The 19,243-nt window shown below is 60.4% G+C and overlaps 5 protein-coding genes across 5 annotated transcripts; all 5 read left to right on the top strand.

Moving 5' to 3' along the window:
• Positions 1-932: 932 nt before the first annotated feature.
• Positions 933-5,075, top strand: LDBPK_310400 (hypothetical protein, conserved; the record flags this gene model as incomplete). The annotated part of the gene is made up of 1 exon (XM_003863084.1): positions 933-5,075. The coding sequence occupies one exon, from the start codon at positions 933-935 to the stop codon at positions 5,073-5,075; it is 4,143 nt and encodes a 1,380-aa protein (XP_003863132.1).
• Positions 5,076-5,676: 601 nt separating this feature from the next.
• LDBPK_310390 (hypothetical protein, conserved) lies at positions 5,677-7,713 on the top strand (the record flags this gene model as incomplete). The annotated part of the gene is made up of 1 exon (XM_003863083.1): positions 5,677-7,713. One exon carries the CDS (start codon positions 5,677-5,679, stop codon positions 7,711-7,713), a length of 2,037 nt encoding a protein of 678 aa, XP_003863131.1.
• Positions 7,714-9,357: 1,644 nt separating this feature from the next.
• Positions 9,358-12,336, top strand: LDBPK_310380 (hypothetical protein, unknown function; the record flags this gene model as incomplete). Its single annotated transcript, XM_003863082.1, has 1 exon — positions 9,358-12,336. The coding sequence occupies one exon, from the start codon at positions 9,358-9,360 to the stop codon at positions 12,334-12,336; it is 2,979 nt and encodes a 992-aa protein (XP_003863130.1).
• A 1,386-nt stretch (positions 12,337-13,722) lies between these two features.
• LDBPK_310370 (amino acid transporter aATP11, putative) lies at positions 13,723-15,258 on the top strand (the record flags this gene model as incomplete). Its single annotated transcript, XM_003863081.1, has 1 exon — positions 13,723-15,258. The coding sequence occupies one exon, from the start codon at positions 13,723-13,725 to the stop codon at positions 15,256-15,258; it is 1,536 nt and encodes a 511-aa protein (XP_003863129.1).
• A 3,671-nt stretch (positions 15,259-18,929) lies between these two features.
• Positions 18,930-19,241, top strand: LDBPK_310360 (amino acid transporter aATP11, putative; the record flags this gene model as incomplete). The annotated part of the gene is made up of 1 exon (XM_003863080.1): positions 18,930-19,241. A coding segment is annotated over one exon (312 nt), but the record flags the coding sequence as incomplete, so codon positions are not given.
• Positions 19,242-19,243: the final 2 nt, after the last annotated feature.

Genomic DNA, 19,243 nt, shown 5'->3' with positions numbered 1-19,243 from the left:
TTACGTGAGGATACGCTCGCGTGCTTCCTGAGCTTGCAAGCAAGGCCAGACAACGGCAAAAAAACGTGAGACGGCGCTAGAGGGAACTCGTCGTGCGACAAACATGCTGGGAGCACATGCGTGTCGCGTGGGCGTCCTGCGCGTTTTCTACATCCATTCTACGCCCCTTCTCTTCACGTGAGTAGGGCGCTGGCTGCCCTCGTGCAGAGGCAAGCACTCAGATCGTCGCGTCGGGAGGGAATGCCCTCGTGTCTGCACCACGTCTTCTTTACTATCATTGTCCCTTCCTCCCTTTTGCTTCTCCTCTCGTCTTTCGTCTCTCGGTTTGCTTGGTGTCGTGACAGGATGTCGCGTGCACGGGTCAGTGCGCATCGCGCTATCCGAAGTGAAGAAAACGAAGCTGGAGAGAAGCATTCTCCTCCACGTATTCTATACGCGCACAATCAACTCCGCTTTATCCAGCGGTGCAACGTGCTGGCGCTTTTCAGTGAGTGAGGGGCCATCAGACGTCAAACGAGAGTCATGTGAACTCTCTTAAAAGGACCACAGGACTCGTAATTCGTGCATTGCTGCGCTGTTTTCTCTCTCTCTTTCTGCATCGAATCGCGTGAGGAGCAGCGCAGAAGCAGCCGTGTCGCTTTTGTTTTCTCGACGGCGGGAGCTACCTCGGCAGAGGCCAGCGTCCCGAGAACTTTATTGTTGAATGCGTGTGGCAACTTGTGAGGGCGGCGACGCCTTGTTTACGCGTTATAGCGCGCCACCTCTTCCACGTGCAGGCCGGACTGCCCCCTCCCTCCCCTCATTGACTGCAGTGTGCTGCATGCTGTACTGCAGCAACAGCAGGTGAAGGGCTCGGCACTGCGGTCTACATACAAGCGCGCACAAACACACCCGCACGACCTCCCGAGTCTTCTGTCGGTGATCACGTCATAATGCCCGGCAGCGTCTCCTCGCCGAGGGGCTCGAGGACAAGTGGCGATGTTCCAGCAAACGTCTCGCGTCGGTCAGCGTCCCTGACGTCGAGATCATCATCGGTGCATGGGCCACACTTGAGCTGCAGTGGGCGATACAGGAATGGCAGCTCTGAATCATCTGCGGCCCGCCGCCGGCTTCGGCGAACACGCTGCAGCTTGAAGAGATCCTATACCGCACATGCCTGCCGCTTCTCTCCTTATCGGCCCCCCTCAGCCGCCATGTTGGACCCCTTCCCCAATGCGAGCATCAATTCGCTCTGCGTTGTGGGGCTCTCAACGCTTTTGACGGTGCACCGTACCGGCGTTCGACTTTATCGGCAGCGACAGCTTCCTGCTCCAGCGCCGCCCTCGACATTGAACATGCTTGCAAGCCGTCCTTCCAGCAACGCTGCCGTGCCCAGCGCATCGCCTGCTGCGGTGCCGCACGGCGTCTGCGAGGCGACAGGCGTGTTCGAGCTGATCGAAACGCGCCATGAGTTCCAGGTTCGCGAGTCGTACCTGTGCGCGGCAATGCAGCCGGTCGTTGTCAACGGCTCTCTCTTCCTCTCCAAGTGGAGTCGCTACTTCTGCGTCGCGTCCGGCAGCGACCGCATCGTGCACGGCGTGTCCGTCATGAGCAGTGGAGCGCACTTCTGCCTGAACCACACGCAGCACCAGACGAGCAAGGTAGTGTGCATGCAGTGCACGCAGCTTGCTCTCGAGCCGTGCCACCCGCTCTCCCTGACACCCGCCGTGGTGAGCGTCGACGAGGTGGGCGTGGTGGTGCTCTTCGACATTGAGAGGGAGGTGGCGTCCGTCTTGGAGCAGGCGCCGCTGTGGTATCGGCAGACCGATGCGCGTCCGAGAGAAAAGGGAGCGGCTGCAGACCCCAGCCACGTCACAAATTCCACCAGGGATAGCGGCGGGCATGCCGGCAGCGGCCTCCACCAGGCGCCTCTGCAGCAGCAGCACCTCACCCCGGAAGAGGAGGATCATGTCCTGAACACGATAGAGAAGGCAGCCATGTCAGAGCGCGTCGTCTACCACCTCGAGCACGGCGTCGCCACGCGCGTCGCTCTCGTCGGACCGTGTGTGGAGCTGTGCAACCGCTGTCACAACGCCTTTTCGCGGTCGATGTCGTCATCACGGGGGTACAAGCTGGTGAGCTTGTATCTCTGCTCGCGTGCACGAGACGTGCCCGCCGATGCGACGCCCCCGGAGCATTTAGGCGACGGCGAAGGTGGCGGGGCGGCCGAACTCAACGTAGTTCTTCTCAGGGTCCTGTGGGGTCCTCGCCGCGCCTTTGTGCTGGAGGAGGTGCACCTCCTGCACGAGGTGGCACCGACGGACGTGTGCGATGTCGGCATCGCCATGAACTCCCCTCCATACGAGGTGGGCATGCCCATGACGCTCTTGCTGGCGAGACCCGCGCTGGAGCTGTGGAAGTTGCGCGGGTGCACGGGAGACCTTATCGAGACATGTCGGGTTTACGCCGCCAACAGCGACGGCCCCCGCTGTGGTTCTTGCCGTGACGCCTCGGAATGTTTCCTTCAGTGGGTTCCCCTCGGCCGCCACCGATTAATAGTCGAGAAAGCCACAGAGATCGAGGAGGAGAATTCTTGGTCCTGCACGGTGGCAATGACGAACAATGACACAGTGCTGCTGCTTGGCAGCGCGCCGATGCCTGTGAATCGCGATGCGCTGGGGAAGACGGCACTAGTTGCCGCATCTCCCGTCGGTGATCAAGGCATTAGCACAACGAGGAAAGAGCTGGCAGCGGAACCGTTCAAGGACACGGATCTGGAGGCCTGGCTGGATGACATCAGCGTCCCTGCTTCGCGGTCGTCGTCGTTGCCGGCGGCAGAGAGCAGCTTAACGGCCCCTGCAGCCGCAAACTGTACTGGGCCACCAGCCGCGGAAAGTACGGCCACGGACGACGATGGCGACAACGACGGCGTCTCAGCTGCCTGTCATGCCGTTACTTTTCCTTACACAGTGCTGATGGAGCTGTACGCCCCTCAGAGGTCCTACAGCAGCCGCACGCGAGAGAGCGCGTCTGCCGTCTCGACAGTGTTGCTGTCTGTGATGCCAGACTGGACGGCAAATCGCCTGCTGCTCTTCATGGAGGACCAGGAGACGCTGCTGAGCGTGCCGCTACCATTTCTGGAACGAGTGGTTACCCTCACCGACGCCAAGCAGCACGAGGCAGACGGTCGAGAAGGGACTGGCGTTGCTGCGGGGCCTTCTATCCCTACGAGCGGAGTCGATGATTTACTGCCCTCGACATCGACTGCCCAAAACCCTCACGTCGTATCGCAGGAGACTCAACCAGGCCGCATGATACAGTATTTCAAGAGTGCCTCGACGCATCTCTGGGGCCCATCCGCACCTTCACACTTTTTTCACTTGGACGCCTCGGGCGGAGAGGTCACCAGAGCCCCACCAGTGCTTAGTGCACCACCGACGGAGGCGCATACTTCTCCAGCAGACGACCGCTCAGCGGCACAGTTCTCAGACGCTGCGGCGGTGTCATCATCCGCTACCGCCGCAGCCGGCAGCCGCGAGCCTTACCGCTTCTTTAGTTTAACACGCCCGCTGATGGCCGCCTTATTTCATCTGTCGGGCGAGCACGAAGAGCCAGCGTCGCTGGCCGTCGTCGAGGCGCCACTCAAGGACCCAGTGACGAGTGTGACGGGCGACGCGAAAGCTCCTGGCATCGCACTGTCTACGCCGCCGATACAGCAGGCCGGCAATGGTGTCATCGGCTCTCCTCCTGCGTGCCCCTCGCCTCTGACTGTCTCTGCTGATGGTGAACGCAGCGGCACTCAGCACCGCTGCCGCCGCGGCTCCTCGTCGGAGAGCAGCAGAGCCGGGAGCTCACGCTACCGCCGCACACGCAAGCCGCAACGCATAGGCAACGGCGCACCTGCGAGCTCTGCGGAAGCCGCGCACACCGTCATCATCGAAGAAGGCGCCGCGGCGCGGGCGTCATACATATCAGCGCAGATAGCGCTTTTGAAGGAAGAGCCCAAGGCGCAGAGAGGCAGTCGCACCTCAGAAACTGGGGTCATTGCTGACGAGGACCACGGCGCACAACACGAGGCCGCCACGACCGTGTCACAGTGGCAGTATGCGCTGCGCCGCGTCGCCGAAGTGGAGGAGCCGCTGGAGCGCAACGCGTTGCTTTACGCATGGAAGGATGGGCACAATGACCTCTACATCCACTTCTCGGTAGAGCTGGACGAGCTGCGGCAGCGGGAGGCGGCCGACGAGGAGGACGGCCACGCAGTCCCTCTTTCACGAAGGGGCGAGACTGGTTCCATCTCGCCTGATGCGTCGAGGCACAGCCGCGGGACAGCCAGGCCACGCTTGACCCTCTGCCGACCAGCAGACGTGGAGGACGGCATTCACTCAATGGGATTTCTCTCGCAGTACAACGCTGTCGTGCACAGGCGCGCCGCAACAGCGAGCTACGGCAACTGTTTCGACTTCAGCTCGTACTTTGTCACCCTACAAGTGCCGCAGCACGTGCTAGACGTGCAGGAGCGAGACAAATACCGATTGGAGCTGGAAGACCTGCGCCTGCAGCAGGCCAGGGACTTGGCGAGCCTCCACCCCTACGATATGGTGACCATCTTCCAGAACGAAGAGCGGGTGTCTGCCAAGGATGCAGCATGGCGGCTACACGCCACCTTCCCCTACGACGATGCGCAAGACGGGCATGCCGTCGACCTGCAGCAGCTCAACCGCACTGCCGTAAGAGACCCCGCTGCGGCCGCGGCGTCGGAGTGGCGGTGGGCCGATGCTTCGGAGGCGAGGGCGTGGTCCAAAGAACACGATTTAGCGCGAAGCTCTACAAACCGTGTCAGGAGTCTCGTGAAGGATCTGAAGGACTGGGAAGTAGGGCCATGGGCCTACGCCACGCGCTGGCCGTCCAGAGAGGAAGAGCTGCGAGGCGACGATGGCTTCATCTGGAGCGCTTCAGAGGCCCCTGAGCACACGTGTCGTCGTCGCCGACTTAGCCGCCTTCGTGTCAGCATTGCGGAGCTGAAGCGCCAGACTGAGCTCATGGCGTCTCATCAGCGAGAGCTGGAGGAGCTGCGAGAGGCGCTGGGGTTGTAGTCAGGAGGCGACGAACAACAAAAGGGGCTGCGGGAACTACTGATTCCGTGGAGACAGCCGGCCCTCTAACGCACGCGTGTGCAAATGGGGGATTGGGGGGCTGCGTGGGCTCATCGAACGGATGTGTCCCCGTCTCACTGACTCCATCGCTTTTTGTTCTCTTCCTGCCAATCTTTGCCGTCGTCTTCTCCTAGTGTCTCTTTCTCTCCCCTGCCTCTGTGTGTCGTGTGCGTTCCTCTGCACGTGCTCTTTAACGAGCCACTGTTGTTGTTTTGCCTCTCCGATCATCCTCTTTTTTCATAGCCGCAGAACTCGCTGTATGCGATGGGGGCGGTTGAAGTAGACGGCGGCAACGCACAACAACCGGTGTCCACCTCCCCGCTCCACAGACACAAGCCCATACACATCTGCACTGATACCCGATCGCCGATAACACGTTCGGCTGCGCAGGTGACGAATGCGTTGCGGTGTCTTCGGTAAGTCGATCCTATCGCTTCTCTCTCTGCCCTCCTCCCTCTCCTCTTCGTGGCGTGCACGCGTCCCTGCCGCTTTCACGTGTGTGTGTGTGTGCGTGCACGCGAAAGACTGCTCTTCACCGGCCATGCGGCGCACTTGTCATCTCTTCGCCGGGTCTGTGCTCGATGCGCCGTCGCTCGAGTTGCGCAGGGCAGCTCAACGAGTAGCGCGCGCTGAGACCCGTCGCCTGCGGGAGAAAAAAGCGGTAACAAACCCCTACCACAAGGAGCAGTACATCAGTGCTTTTCTCGAGGCTCACAGCACAGCGCTGGTGCATCAGCACGTCGTCTCCACGTCTGCCAGTGCCAAGCACATCGACGAAACGCCCGCGACGTCACTTACCGCCGCACAGGAACTGACGACCCTGGCGCAGGAGCTGGACGCACGTTATGCTACTCATGACTCCCCGGCAAGGCTGGCCCGCTCAAGCGCTGAGGCGTCGCCCGCTGACAGCGCTACTCGGCCGAGCATCGGCTCTCTATGGCCCACTCCTCGCATCATGTTTGGTGCGTGGCGCAGCACGAGTGGTGGAGACACGCGTCTGCGACAGCGCCTGCGCTCGGCTGATGTGATGCGGCACTGCGTGATCCGCGAAGCCCGCACGCCACCATCCCTCTCGCCGGAGGTGATCGAGCGGATGCTGCCGCCGCGGCTTCCGGCGCCAGCACAGCGCTTAATGGTCTACTTAAAATCCGAGCGCTTCCAGCGTAGTCCGGCCCCGGAGACCTGTGATCGACTAGAGTCTCTTCTCTCGGCGGCTCTGCGTGCACTTCACTACTCACATGAGATGCAGCGAGCCGTTGCCCTCTACGCAGTTCTGTGTCTCAGCACCTTCAGGGACTGGCACATGGCCTCCGCCATTGTGGTGTCTCTGGTGCAGCGGTGGTCGGCACTGGTTGCGCTCCCCGCTATGAGCTCGTCTGAGTCGATGAAGGCTGTGCACGAGGATCGCTCGCACATGATCGCGCTGTTCCTGGAGACTGCGCGATGCAGTAGCTCGAGGCCCTTCTTCACTGCACCGTCCTTGGAGGAGCTAGATAAGGTGTGTGTGGCACTACACAAGCCATTTGAGGAAGCGGATGCTGGCGCGATCGCATGTATCACGCACGGAGGCAGATCTCTCGACGATAACGGCACGAAGAGCAACGGCACTGCTGCTGCCTTCTCGCCTCGCTGGGATCCTGTCGTGTCGGCACCGCTGCTGTCGGTGATGGGTTTGCACAGGCTCAACGGCAGCCCGTTTTCCGGAAGCGAAACAGCGAAAATGAAGTCCCTGGCGGAGCGTTTCTGCCTGCATCGATCTCGTCCCTCCCCGTCTCCATCTGCACCTGCGCGCGCTTCCGGGCCAGCGTACATGCCTGCCTTAGCGTGGGGTGAGTATCTGCGGGCACTGCACCGCTGTGGCGCCTCCTTGGCGGAGATGCAAGAGGCGACAGATCGCATCACCGACAAGGCCTGTACGCGCCATGCCGATTCGCTTCTCTCCAGCACGCACGTGTGGAACGCGTACCTCGCCTGCAGTCCGGGCAGCCACGCCAAAGAGCTATATGAGAAGAATTTGCGCGCCTACAAGGTAAGAGAAACGCCCGCCACCACAGCAGCGGTCATGATCGCGCTTCTGCGAGAGGGAACGGCAGAGAGCCGCGTCGAGGCCCGTACTCTGTGGAAGCGCCTCCAGCACGTGCACGTATCCGGCAAGATGGTCCTGCACACCAGCAGTACATTGATGGCCTATATTCGACTGCTGGAGGTGGAGGGCCAGGCAGACGAGCTCTTGGAGCTTCTTACCTCCTTTGAGGGGCTGTACGAGCCGTTTGGCGTGGCACCGGAGTCTTTTTCACGAGCGGTGGAGGCGGTGCATCAGCGGGGCCGTGGCAGCTCAGGGATCGCAAGGGGCCTCGATCTCCTTGCCCATATCTGCCACGCACACCCCTTCCTCGTACCGCCACTAGTGCGCTACGCTGTGGTGCAGGCGATTGAGCGGACTACGACGGCCGCTGCATATGCGAAAGTCGCTGTGACCAGCCACAATGACAGAGTGGAGGCTTCGCTCCCTGCCGCAAGTCCGTTAGCGGCAGCGGCGCTTGAGTTCTCTGCCGACGACCTCGCTGCGACACTCTGATCGGGCGCCGTCGGACGCGATTGCGGGCGCTGATACGCGGTGGCTTAGCGCCGCTCCCATGCGCTGCGCATGCCGGCTTTCTCCTCTTTGCCCTTCACACGCAATCAATCGATTTCACAGCGGTAAAGCGAGGCCCTCCCGCTCCTGTAGCTCTGCCTACTGTGCAGCGCTCACCTGCTCTCTTAATATGCCCTGCTGCCCCCCCCCCTCCTCCTTCCGTAGCGAGGGGATCCTCTGTCTGGCGCGCATGCTTGCCGGGCGCACGCACATCGCTGTCCTACGGGCGCCCGATTTCTGTCACGCAGAGTATGTGCGCGGTGTGCTTGCCCCACCAGCCTTCAGGCGTGGGTGTGTCACAGCCACTCCGCCTACCACCTTCCCCCCTCTCTCCCGCCGACACCGCCGGCGTCCGTTTCGTGCAGGTCGCCGACTCGTCTCTCTCTTTGTAAAGAAGCACTTTGCGGTTTTCTGGGTTCTGAGCTCCCTCAAGCGGCACAGACCCGGCGTGCCGTGGTGGCCCATTTGCCCTCGGAGGGTCGGTCATTGAGGGGGCGAACAGCGGATCCAGTGGGGTCGACGCTACCCCAGCTACGCTGGTGGATGGCAGCACTAGAATTGTACGGCTCCTCTTCGTCTCTGTAGAGACTCTCACTGCACTGGCGAGCTCGTCACATAGCGGGAGGAAGAGAGGGCGAGAAACCTATCTTGCCCTAACGCCCAGCGCGTCCCCGCACGTACACATACGCTCACCCCATCGTCTGTACAAGACAACACACACACACACACAGACACAAGACAACGTCAGTACGGCGCATTGTGGATCTCCGCCACACGCAACTGCCGCTCTGCACCGTTCATCTTTCCTCACGGCTGCTTCGGCCTCTTTTATCGTCTCGCCCCTCGCTCGTTGTGGCGAAAAAGGGGTAACAACGAACACCTCTGTGCAGCGCGCCGAGCTCACTTGCTGCTTCTTTGACCTCTGCACACCTCCAACGCATCGCGATTCACCGGCGTCTCCCCGCACAACGTAGAGCGCCAAGAGACACACAGCCACCCACGTGCGAAGGGGAAGAAGCGAAGACGTGCAATACACCGAGAGAGGGGGGGTCAAACAAACGGCGATAGGGCGTCATCATCCTCGCTGCTGCTGCTGCACTCTCTCAAGCGCATCCTTTCTCCTCGTTTTCACAGGTCCACCTCATCGCACGGAGACGGTGTGATGCGCTGTCGAGAAGCAGCGGCAAGGCGACGTGCTATAAACTCGACTCTTTTCCTCTTTTTTTTTGCTCGCCCTCGCCAGCACTGACCATCTTGGCGCGTACGTGCGTGTGTGCGTGGTAGTGTGTTGGCGTGCCGTTGCGGCACTGACGCACAGACACCCCTCTGCGCTGCGGAGGGGTCACCTCCACACGCGGACAACGACGAGGGACACAAAATATACGGACGACGGTCACGGAAAAGTGCAAGGCGCCTCTGCCTCCGCCGCGTCGGTACCCCTGCGTCTCGCTGCGACGGCTGATTAAAGACGATTGGTGTTTCTCAAAACAGCGTAGTGCTCCGCCACCGAACTTCCCCTGTACCTTTTCTGGACTTGCCACGTAGTGTTGCACACGCACGACGGAGTGCGCGCGCGCGTTGGCGGGGATGTTTCAATGCCCCCGTGAGCACGTGGCGGCACTCAAGGAGGTGAAGCGGACCGTGGGGATCAACCACAGCTACCTCGATGGGTGGATTTATCTCTTCCTCGCCAACAAAAAATTCGATGTTGCGGAGACGGTCGCCAAGCTGCGACGGCGCGATGATATGGAGCGCACGGTATTCGCCAAGTACACTATGACGGACAGTCTGCGCAAATCGATGCGGGCGGGCATTGTGCAGTACATTGGAAGAGATAAAGAAGGGCATCCGGTGCTCTACTTCAACACCGCGCGCGACAGCCCCAAGGCGGAGCAGCGGCCGGAGCGGCAGGCGAACATGGATATGTTTCTCAGCTGGTGTGTGCGCTGCGACCGAAAGAACCCGGCGGCGATGGTGACGTGGCTCATCAATCAAGAAAACGCTTCGATGCTTCGCAACACGGACCTGATCTTCCAGAAGGAGATGGCACTGCGCATCAGCAAGTTCTTCCCTGGCGTCGTTTCCCGCATGTTCATCTGCAACATGAGTAGTGCGCTGACGTTTGTGATGAAGCCGCTGCTACGGCAGCTGCCCAAGGTGATCAGCGACTGCATCTTTCTCTTCTCCGCCGGCGACATCAGGAAGGGCGAGCTGCTGAAGCGCATCGACGCGAGCGTGCTGCCGGTCGAGATGGGCGGGTGCAACGACTGCGACCATCCGCCAAACTACGAGCGCTTTGCGACGACCATCGAGTCCTACTTCGACCGCTGCATCCGAGCGCTCAGCAAGGGCATCTCCATCAAAGAAATGGAGGTGATGGAGGAGTTTGGCGTCGACAAGGACGGCGCGCCCGTCGCTCTAGCAGGTGAAGGTGCGGCCGCAGGACACGGCAGTCCCATATACCCCTCCAACGGCTCAGCCGTCATGAGAGATACAGAGGCGTACCGAGGCATCTCTACTCCTCGGTCGGCCATGCCCACGACGGCGAGCGAGGAGACGCTCGACTTCGCCATCATGCAGGATCCGTGCGCCGTGTCGGTGGATGCGGAAAGGCGGAGGATTACGGTTCAGAGCGCCGTCCGGCCAGGCCGAGAAGGGTTGCCTCTCACGTCGCCCACGAACGGCGCCACCGCCATCGCCTGGAATACGTCGTTCGATTCGACGCCGACGGCTTCGCCATCGCTCCTTAACCACGTGTCAAGCTCTGAGCTTTTCGAGTGCGTTAGCGAGCCGGGTGAATCCATGGAGGACTTCCTCGACGCTACCATCACGAGGGAGGGGCTGTACCGGGTGCACCTTAACTCGATTGAGGAGTTCTCATACTCGGCGGTGCTGCGCAAGGTGTTTGCGCAGGGCCAGGGCGGCGGCGGCGGCGCCATCGCAGAGCAGCAGGATGCATGTCTCCGTGACTGGATCTCTTTCCGCTGCCACTGCGTGGAGCTGGTACCAAAGCTGGAGCACCTCTTGCAGGCACTGCGACTGGGTGCAGTGCTGCCAGCAGAGGAAGAGGATCTGACCACCCAGCTGCGCCGCTGCAGCCACTTCATGCTGAACCTCTTCCCACAGACGCGACAGACGTTGCCCTTTCCTTTGTTGGACTGGTACGCGGCGGGGTCGACGGCGTGCCACCGCAGTGCTGATGCTGCCGCAGTCTCGTTCACGGGCAAGGAGGAGGCGGCAGCTCACGCAGTCGTAGACCTGTTTGCTGTGAACCCGCGGCGGCTGGCGTTCCGGCTAGACTGCACGTCTCCCGACAATGTCCTTCTCTCTGCTCAGGCCGGCGCTATCGAGTTTGTGGAGAACTGGGATGACTTGATTGCGGTGGACGAACGCAAGAAGCGGGTGGTGCGCCGCCTTCTCCTGACGTGGCCTCCGCAGACGGATCGCTGCACCTTCGAGGCGCAGCTCCACGCCAGAGCGCGCCAGCTGTGGGCGCAGCTCACACCGCTGTTCCGCGTCTACATCGAGGCCAAGGTGGGCATCTCCATCGCGGAGTTCATCCAGCACTACGGCCTGCTCGTGCCAGGTGGCCGCATTGATGAGACGGCGGAGTGGTACCGGCTGCTTTATGCGGCGGTGCTGCAGTACCGCGAGCTGCACCGCCGCAATTGGCTCTTCTACGTCTTCCCCCCACTGAGGCATGCCGGCGCGACAGCAGACGAGCCGCCAACGATGGAGAGGCTCTTGCAGGCTCGCGGGGACGCCGGCGCGGATGTGCAGGCCGCGATCTCGCTCATGACGCTGGTGGAGCAGTCACTGCGCTACACCGCCGATCAGCTGCGCACGAACGGCGCCGGCGGTGCCGTGGCGACGCGCACCATTGTGGAGCGCTACATTGAGGTGAGCAAGGCAAAGATCTCCATCCCGTACGATACCCAGCGCTCCGGCGTGCTGCCCAGCGAGAGCATTGCGCAGTACAAGCTGGCCGCCGCAGCGTGCCTGAGGAACGTGGAGGCACCGCTGCAGGAGTTTCTCTTCACGATCGTGAGCCTGGCAGTGCTCAAGCAGGAGTACCCGCCCGACATGAGCAAGGGGGAGATCATGTCGAGACTGCAGCTAGCCAAGACACAGAGCGAGGCGGACATCCAGAAGCGCCGCCAGCACCAGCGAGTTGCCATCTCATTTGCGCGTATCTGCTCCGAGCTCCAGGGCAGCTTTGGCAATGATATCCACAACTTGCTGACGACATATTCCGCAGCAGGCATGCAGGCGGACGGGTACGCGCTGGGGCTGGAACTACTGCTGGCCGTCGCCATTCTGAGATGCCGGCGGAACAGCGACGGCAGCGGTGGACTTGACGGGGCGTCCTCGTCGACCCCGGCTGACATTATGCCTGCGGCAACCGCCTTTAGCGAGGACGATAGCTCCACAGGGGGTGTTGACGCCGCGGTGCGTGATTCAGCAGCGCCTCCCTCCCTGGACGTCGAGTCTCTGCGGGAGACACTGAACGCGATGAGCCACTCCGCGTCCCGACTCGCATCCCTCAAGCGGATGTACATCTTCTGACACACGGTGCGCGCTTTTGTGGCAGGGTTCCGTGTCTCCTAGCTGCCAGGCGTATGCCCGCTTGATGGTGTGGCGGTGCATGTCTGAATGCCACGGCGTGCAGTTGCGGCGGAGCAGGAGGCGGGGCGTACGCGTTGTCCGCCTTCTTCGATTCCCGTCGCTTTCTCTCGCTGCCGCACTGTCCAGAACGGAGCCTTGATTGCCCCCTCCCTCTGCTGGTATCTGCTTCTTACTTGCATGTTCATCAACGGCTACACAGCTGTCAGTACCGTTGTTACACACACGACAGCGTACGGTGTGTCTGTTTTCCTATTCAGCGTGTTCATCCTCTGCCGTAAAACTTAGGCTCTGCTTCAGCCCACCTCCGCCCTACCCTCGGAGGGCCCATCGTGTGGCGCGTAGCGGCCGTAGACAGGTGCTATAGCAGTGCGCCGCCTCGTGCATTCGAGCACGGCCTTCAGCCTCGAACTCTACCTACTGCGGCCGCCTTGTAGGCTGCCCCAGAGCCGCTCCTCCCAGCATGCTGGTCGATACCGATGGTGCATCTCTCTCTCAGGCGGCTGAGGCCTCCCACACCAGTTGGCGGCGTGAGCGCGGGGGGGGGGTAACAGGTACGTTCGAGTTGCGCGGACACACTCTGCCTAATCCTATGGATGGCGCACGCGTGTTCGCTGTCGCGGGCCGCTCCGATGCAATGCCATCCAGGCCCTGACCGCCAACATCAGCAGCGATACACCGCTCGAGCTCCCTCCCTCCCCCCCCCCACACACGCACTCTAAATTGTAGGTGCCGGACTCTGTCACCACCAGAGGTGGTTTGACGTGTTGCAGGGGATAAGGTTAGGGGCTGCCTGGCTTCCCCACCGGGTGACCACACTGGGCCCTGAGGTGGCACGCTGCGGTGCCCTCGCATCACCGGGAACGAGCAGATTGGGAGGAAAGCAAATGGGCACACAAGAGGAAGCTCTCTCCCCCTACCCCTCTCTGTTTTCATTCCAGCACTCTTCCGACCGTGTGACGACGCGCGCGGCCTCTCGCTCGTGTCAACGCTTCTCGGTGTGGTGCTGTTCTCTTTCTTGGCCCCCTTGGTGCAGAGACGCAAGGGTATCACTGCCCATGATGATGTCTTTGAACTCTACCCTCTCCATGTCTCCACCTCTTCCGTCGACAGATATATGCGAGCGTCCGAACACCTCCTCTCTTCTCTCCGCGAGTGAACAAGGTCACGGAGGTCGGCTCTCGAATACGTGACAACGAAATACCATCACAGGCTTGCAGGCAAAGATCACCCCACACACACTCTCTCTCTCTCGCAGCAACGGCGTTCCGCTAGAGGCACCCCAGGACCTCACCCTGCACACACACACACACGCACGCACACACAGCAATGCCCACCGCTGCCACAGGAAAGTCGGCGATGCCTTACCCAAACGAAAGCGCGCACGGGCACGAGTGGGAGTACGACTCCCCGAACAGAGACGGTGCGGAGCTTCTCGAGGAGCAGGCGTACGCTGCCGAGGTAGAGGGCCACAAAAAGAAAGCGGCAGCCACTTCGGAAGACTCGCAGAAAGGAGTGGACCCGTTCGACTTCTCAGTCAACAGCCCAGAACAGCGCATTGCCCGCATGGACCGCGAGCGGGCGGAGCGGGTGCAACGCCGTCGCACGGAGCTCAATTTCTTTCAGCGGTGGTTTAGTTACATCCTCCCCTATGGCGGCGTCGTGGCCTCTGGCATCAACCTCGCCAGCTCTTGCATTGGCGCGGGTATTATCGCGCTGCCCTCCGCCTTCAACGCCGCAGGCATTATCGTGGCCATGATCTACATGGTGGTCATCGCCTACCTCACCATCTACTCATACATACTCCTCGCCATTGTCGCGAAGAAAACGGGACTGCGCAACTACGAGCAGATCGTGCGCACGCTGATGGGCCCCGGCGCAGGCTACTTCCTCGCCTTCTGCCTCTGGTTTCTCAGCTTTGGTGCGGAGGTGTCGTACGCGATTTCGCTGAAGGATGTGCTGACGGCCTTCCTGGACGCGTCGGAGACTGCTCCGGCGTACCTCCAGACGCTCTCCGGTCAGCGTGTCATGACGTTTGTGCTGTGGCTCGTGGCCATGCTGCCGCTGTGTCTGCCGAAGGAGATCAACTCGCTGCGCTACTTCTCCTGCGTCGCGATCTGCTTCGTCGTTTACTTTGCGATCGCCATGGTGATACACAGCGGCGTGAACGGCCTGCAAGAGAACCCCCGCCCTGCTGTGAAACTCTTCAACCAGGGCAACACCGCCATCGGTGGCCTGGCCACTTTTCTCTTCGCCTTCATCTCGCAGCTCAACGCGATGGAGGTGGCGGGTGAGATGCACAAGTTTTCGGTGCGCCGCATGTCGATCGCATCCGCGATTGGAGTTTGTATTTGCTTTGTGCTGTACTTCTTTGCTGGTCTCTTCGGCTACCTGGACTTCGGCCCGAAGGTCACCGGCTCGGCGCTGAAGCAGTACAACCCCGTCAAGGATACAATGATGGGTGTCGGTTACGGTGGCCTCATGTTGAAGCTGTGCGTCGGCTACGGTCTGCACATGATCCCGGTTCGTGATGCCATCTACTACGTGTGCCAGACAAACGTGCACAACATCGCCTGGTGGAAGAACGCGTGCGTGTGCGGGTCAATGGCCGTATTGTCGCTCATCTGCGGTCTCTTCGTGCCTCGCATCAACGTCGTCTTTGGACTCGTCGGTGGCTTCTCTGGCGGCTTCATTGGCTACATCTACCCAGCGCTCATGGTCATGTACTCCGGCAACTGGACCTTCTCGAGCGCTGGTTTCTTCCACTACGTCTGCACCTACCTGCTGCTTTTTGTTGGCGTCATAGCTGTAGTCTGGGGTACCAGCGCCGCCATTTTTGACGAGGTCATGGCACAGCGCGGCTAAGCGGGCTATCCCTGACCCGCGTGGGCGTGTCTTCCGCGATTCACCTCACTTTTTTCGGCTCGCTCCTTTTCTTTGTCACCGGCACACACGAACTCGCACACACGCGTCTCTCGCTGCGTTTCCCTGCTGCGTGCGCTCTCCACCGAGTGCACCGTTGTTTTTTCCTTCTTCGTTTTTAATGTCTTTCTCTCTCTCTCTCTCGATCTCTCTTTTCCTCGCTGTTGTCGTTTTTTTTTTTCTTCGTTGTTGGCCAAATCGACATACCGATGCAGGGACGCAGGATGGCCGATGGCCCCAGAGAGGAGGGGAGAAGGTTTAGGGCTGCAACGGCGCAAGGATGGATGGTCGCGACGGGGTGGGAGGAGTGATCTAAGCATTGACCGTTGTTGCTCAGGGCAGTTGATCGCCCCCTGGCTGGCACTTGTGTGGGCACATTGGTGCAACCGCAGCTGCGCACGATGCTGTGACCGTTGAGCGGTGTCGCACTGCCACCATGCCCTTCAAGGTCTGGCCTCCATTCACTCGCTCTCTCTTACCCTTCGACTAATTTAGCGCCCGCAATGTTGTTTGCTTGAGAACGGAAGTGAGGGCTCCCCACCACCGTCTTCTGCCCCACCAGCGCTGCACCTCGCCGACAGGCGCCTCGTGTGCCTCCTTGCATACCCCCTCCTCCTCCTCCTCCCTCTTGCCTGGGCATTTCAGGATCATCCGAAAGTCTGATTGACTCCGCTCTCCCTCTATATGTGCCGCACATCTCCGTGCCCACTGTGGCTCGATGTGCATGTGCGAGTGGACGTTCAGCCCAGCGTGAGAGGCGGGGGCCTTGCACCGCGTACACGCATGCACGTATATGCGTTTTTTCACCTCTGTGCGTTTTCCCTCACGCTTCTTGTCCCTGCGAAGTGTTTGGTCTGCTCTCCCTCTCCATCTCCCCGGACTCAGCGAAAAGGACAGCACCACCGCCCCCCTCCCCCCCTCAAGCCTGTGAGCTGGTGCTTCGCCGCCACGACCGCACACTCACACAGATGAGTGATCGCGCACATGCCAGCGCAGCGTTGCCTCCCCTGTTCTTTTTTTTTTTCGCGGCGGCGATATAAAGCGAGCAATCAACCGATAATGACCCACCTTGTTGTACACTTCTAAGAACGCGGCTGTTCCTTCGTTTTTCCTCATCCCTCCTGCCCCCCTCCCTCGTCGTTCCAAGGAGTAGGTGGAAGGCGTGGGCAGCGACAACACGTGTTCATGGTGGCGTCCACAGCTTGCTTGCGAGGAAAGACAGAGGTGCCTTCTTTTCATGTCCGTCTTGCTCTCTCCTTCTCTCCCTCCCCTTCTGTCAGGAGGGGAGAAGAGCGAACGCAGCGGACAAGGCGAAATTCAAAAAAGAAATGCGCCCCGCCTTCCCTACCGGCCCTCTCTTGCGCAGTTTCGTGTGTGAATGTTGTGTTCCCTGTAATTTTGAGCTCCCTCTCCCCTCCCCTTCCCCTCCCCTCTCTCTTTGCCTCTCTCTTTTATTCGAGCTCTTTTCTGTCGGAATGCCATTCCTGTGGTGCTTCCTCGCCCTCCCTCCCCCCTTTTCATTTTTCCGTTGTATCTCTCTCTATTTCTCTATTTCTCTCTCCCTCACACAGACGCGCATGTCTTTCAGGTGTCTTACTTCCGTCGAGCCAGGAGCGTCTGTCGCTGAGACCTTCCCTCCGCCTACTCATCTCTGACGAACCAACTGCGTATGTTTTCCCAGGTTTATCTTGTTTGACGTTTATTGCACTCTACTTGTGTTGTGTCACCTCTTTCTTGGCCTTCGCCCTCTCACTGCGAGCCTCCTGCTCCTCCCACGCAGCACTCACTGATTCATAAGCCCATCTACAGTGCTGCTTCCCATGTGCGTGCCCTCCTCCTCCTTCCGCCAATTCTCTTCGATGCGTGCACGTGTGTCTGAGCGGGTGACCGGGCGCGTGGGGGTGCTGTGCACCTTGGTGCTACGTATCAGGGACGGCCTTCTTTTTTCTTGTTCTCAGCACTTGTTGGTGAGGATGACCTTCCTAAACCTCTCGGATCTGCTCTCCGTCGGTGTCGACGAAGCGGCGTCTTTGCGTGCGCACTGGTGGGCGCGTTTCTCGTCCACCCCCTCTCTCACTTCGTTTTCCAGGTGTGGGTCGCCTGCACATTCACGCAGTGAGACGGACTGTCTATCGTCCACGTGCTCAAGAGCATCTCAAGAAGGACTAAATGGAGGGAGAAAGAGAGTAGTGCGTGTGCCTATCAGCACAGACACCGCGACGTGTGCACGCATACACGGGTAGGCACTGAGGAACGCCTCCCAATATGCGTGCACGAGCACACGCATACCTGCCATCGCCAATGGGACGGTAGCTCAGCAGACGCACCCGCAGATTCGCAATGTGTGAAGGGTACAGCAGCTGTGATGCGCCCAAGCCGGCGGACAGCGAGTGCTCACAGATTGAGATTGCATGCTAGGTGAGCGGAGCCAACAGAAGCAGAAGCCAATGGCGTGGCATCCTCCCACTTCCCCAACTCATGGCTGTTACTTTCCTCTTTACCAGAGGTGCCACATAACGGTCCATTCATAAGCGTGTAGTCGCGCACGTTTCGTCCATCATATACGCCCCTGCCCCCCCATACACACACGAAAACACTCGCACGGAGGTGCATCGCTGCGATTCATCTCCATTCTACGGCTTACAAAATACCTACTCTCTTGTAAGAGTTTTCACGGAAGACGCAGTGCTGGCGGACTCTTGTGCGGCTCTGACGCCTGTAAGCGCTCACGGCGACCTCCCCGTATTGCTCGTCGCAGCGCCGATGGGCTTTGCGGGGGTACGCCGTGGACCCGCAGCCTGTCATCCATCCCTGGCGGTGTGGAGAGGCAGGGGGCGCACACACCGTTGGGTGCCCTTTGGTGACGCCTGTATCGCGCGACTCACCCGTGCCACTTCGCTTCGCACAGCTCTTTTCTTTGGATATCGCCACCGTCCCCATGACGTGTAAGTTTGATGGGCACCACCACCACCACCATTCTTCACAGACATTATGCATGTCTCGGGCGTGGGCTTTTCTCTATACCTCCTCCTCTACCTCTTCTCTCCGATTCACCTCTCTCTGATCCCACCCCTCTCTTCTTTACGCCAACATGTTTGCGCACGTCCGCCGCGAACTCTCCATGCACGACAGCCACTAACACGATTCTGTTTCACCGCCACATACACAACTACTAATCTCACTAAGCATCCACTCTAACGATCTCCTTCGCCTTCCATCATCCGTGTTTCCCGCAGACGCGTACGTTCGCTTTTCCTTCTCCCTTCATGCAGAGATCAAGCGAGACGCGCACCCACGCCCAGACACGCACACTCGGCCTCTAACCTCTGCCGACCCGCCACACACTCTGTGAAGCGTCTGCGTAGGACTCCCACACTGCCGACAACACAGCCGAGCAGACGAGAGCGCCAAAGAGCGTCCTTCTCTTTACCTCTGAACTGAGTGCCGCTTAGTGTCCACGCATTCCGGCTTCTCACCCACCGCACCCTTACGCGCCCGTTGCCACAGCGAGCACCTCGGCCCACAAGCCATTGCATACTCCATCCGAGAGCGAGTTCCGAATCGCTCGGCACCGAGGACATAACGACAGATCAGACCTGAACTCCGAGTTTGACATGGAAGTAGCGCAGGGATACGACGCGAAATGCGTGCGGGGGGTGGAGGACGTCTCCTCCGCCGAGGCGCCGGACCCATACGACTTCTCGCGGTACGACCCGAGGCGCCAGATCGAGTTGCAGGACAAGATCCGCGCTGATCGCGTGGCCCGCCGCCTCGTCCCCGCGAATGTGTTCCAGAAGTACTTCGACTACTTGGTGCCCTACGGCGGCCTGGTTTCCACGGGCCTCAACCTGGCCAGCTCCTCCATTGGTGCCGGCATTATTGCGCTGCCCTACGCCTTCAACGCCTCTGGTCTTGTTATGGCCATCAT

Source organism: Leishmania donovani, chromosome 31 (assembly GCF_000227135.1).
Source record: "Leishmania donovani BPK282A1 complete genome, chromosome 31".
NCBI classification, from domain to species: Eukaryota; Euglenozoa; class Kinetoplastea; order Trypanosomatida; family Trypanosomatidae; genus Leishmania; species Leishmania donovani.
Note: the sequence above shows the minus strand (reverse complement) of the source record. Positions and strands in the feature narration are given on the sequence as shown.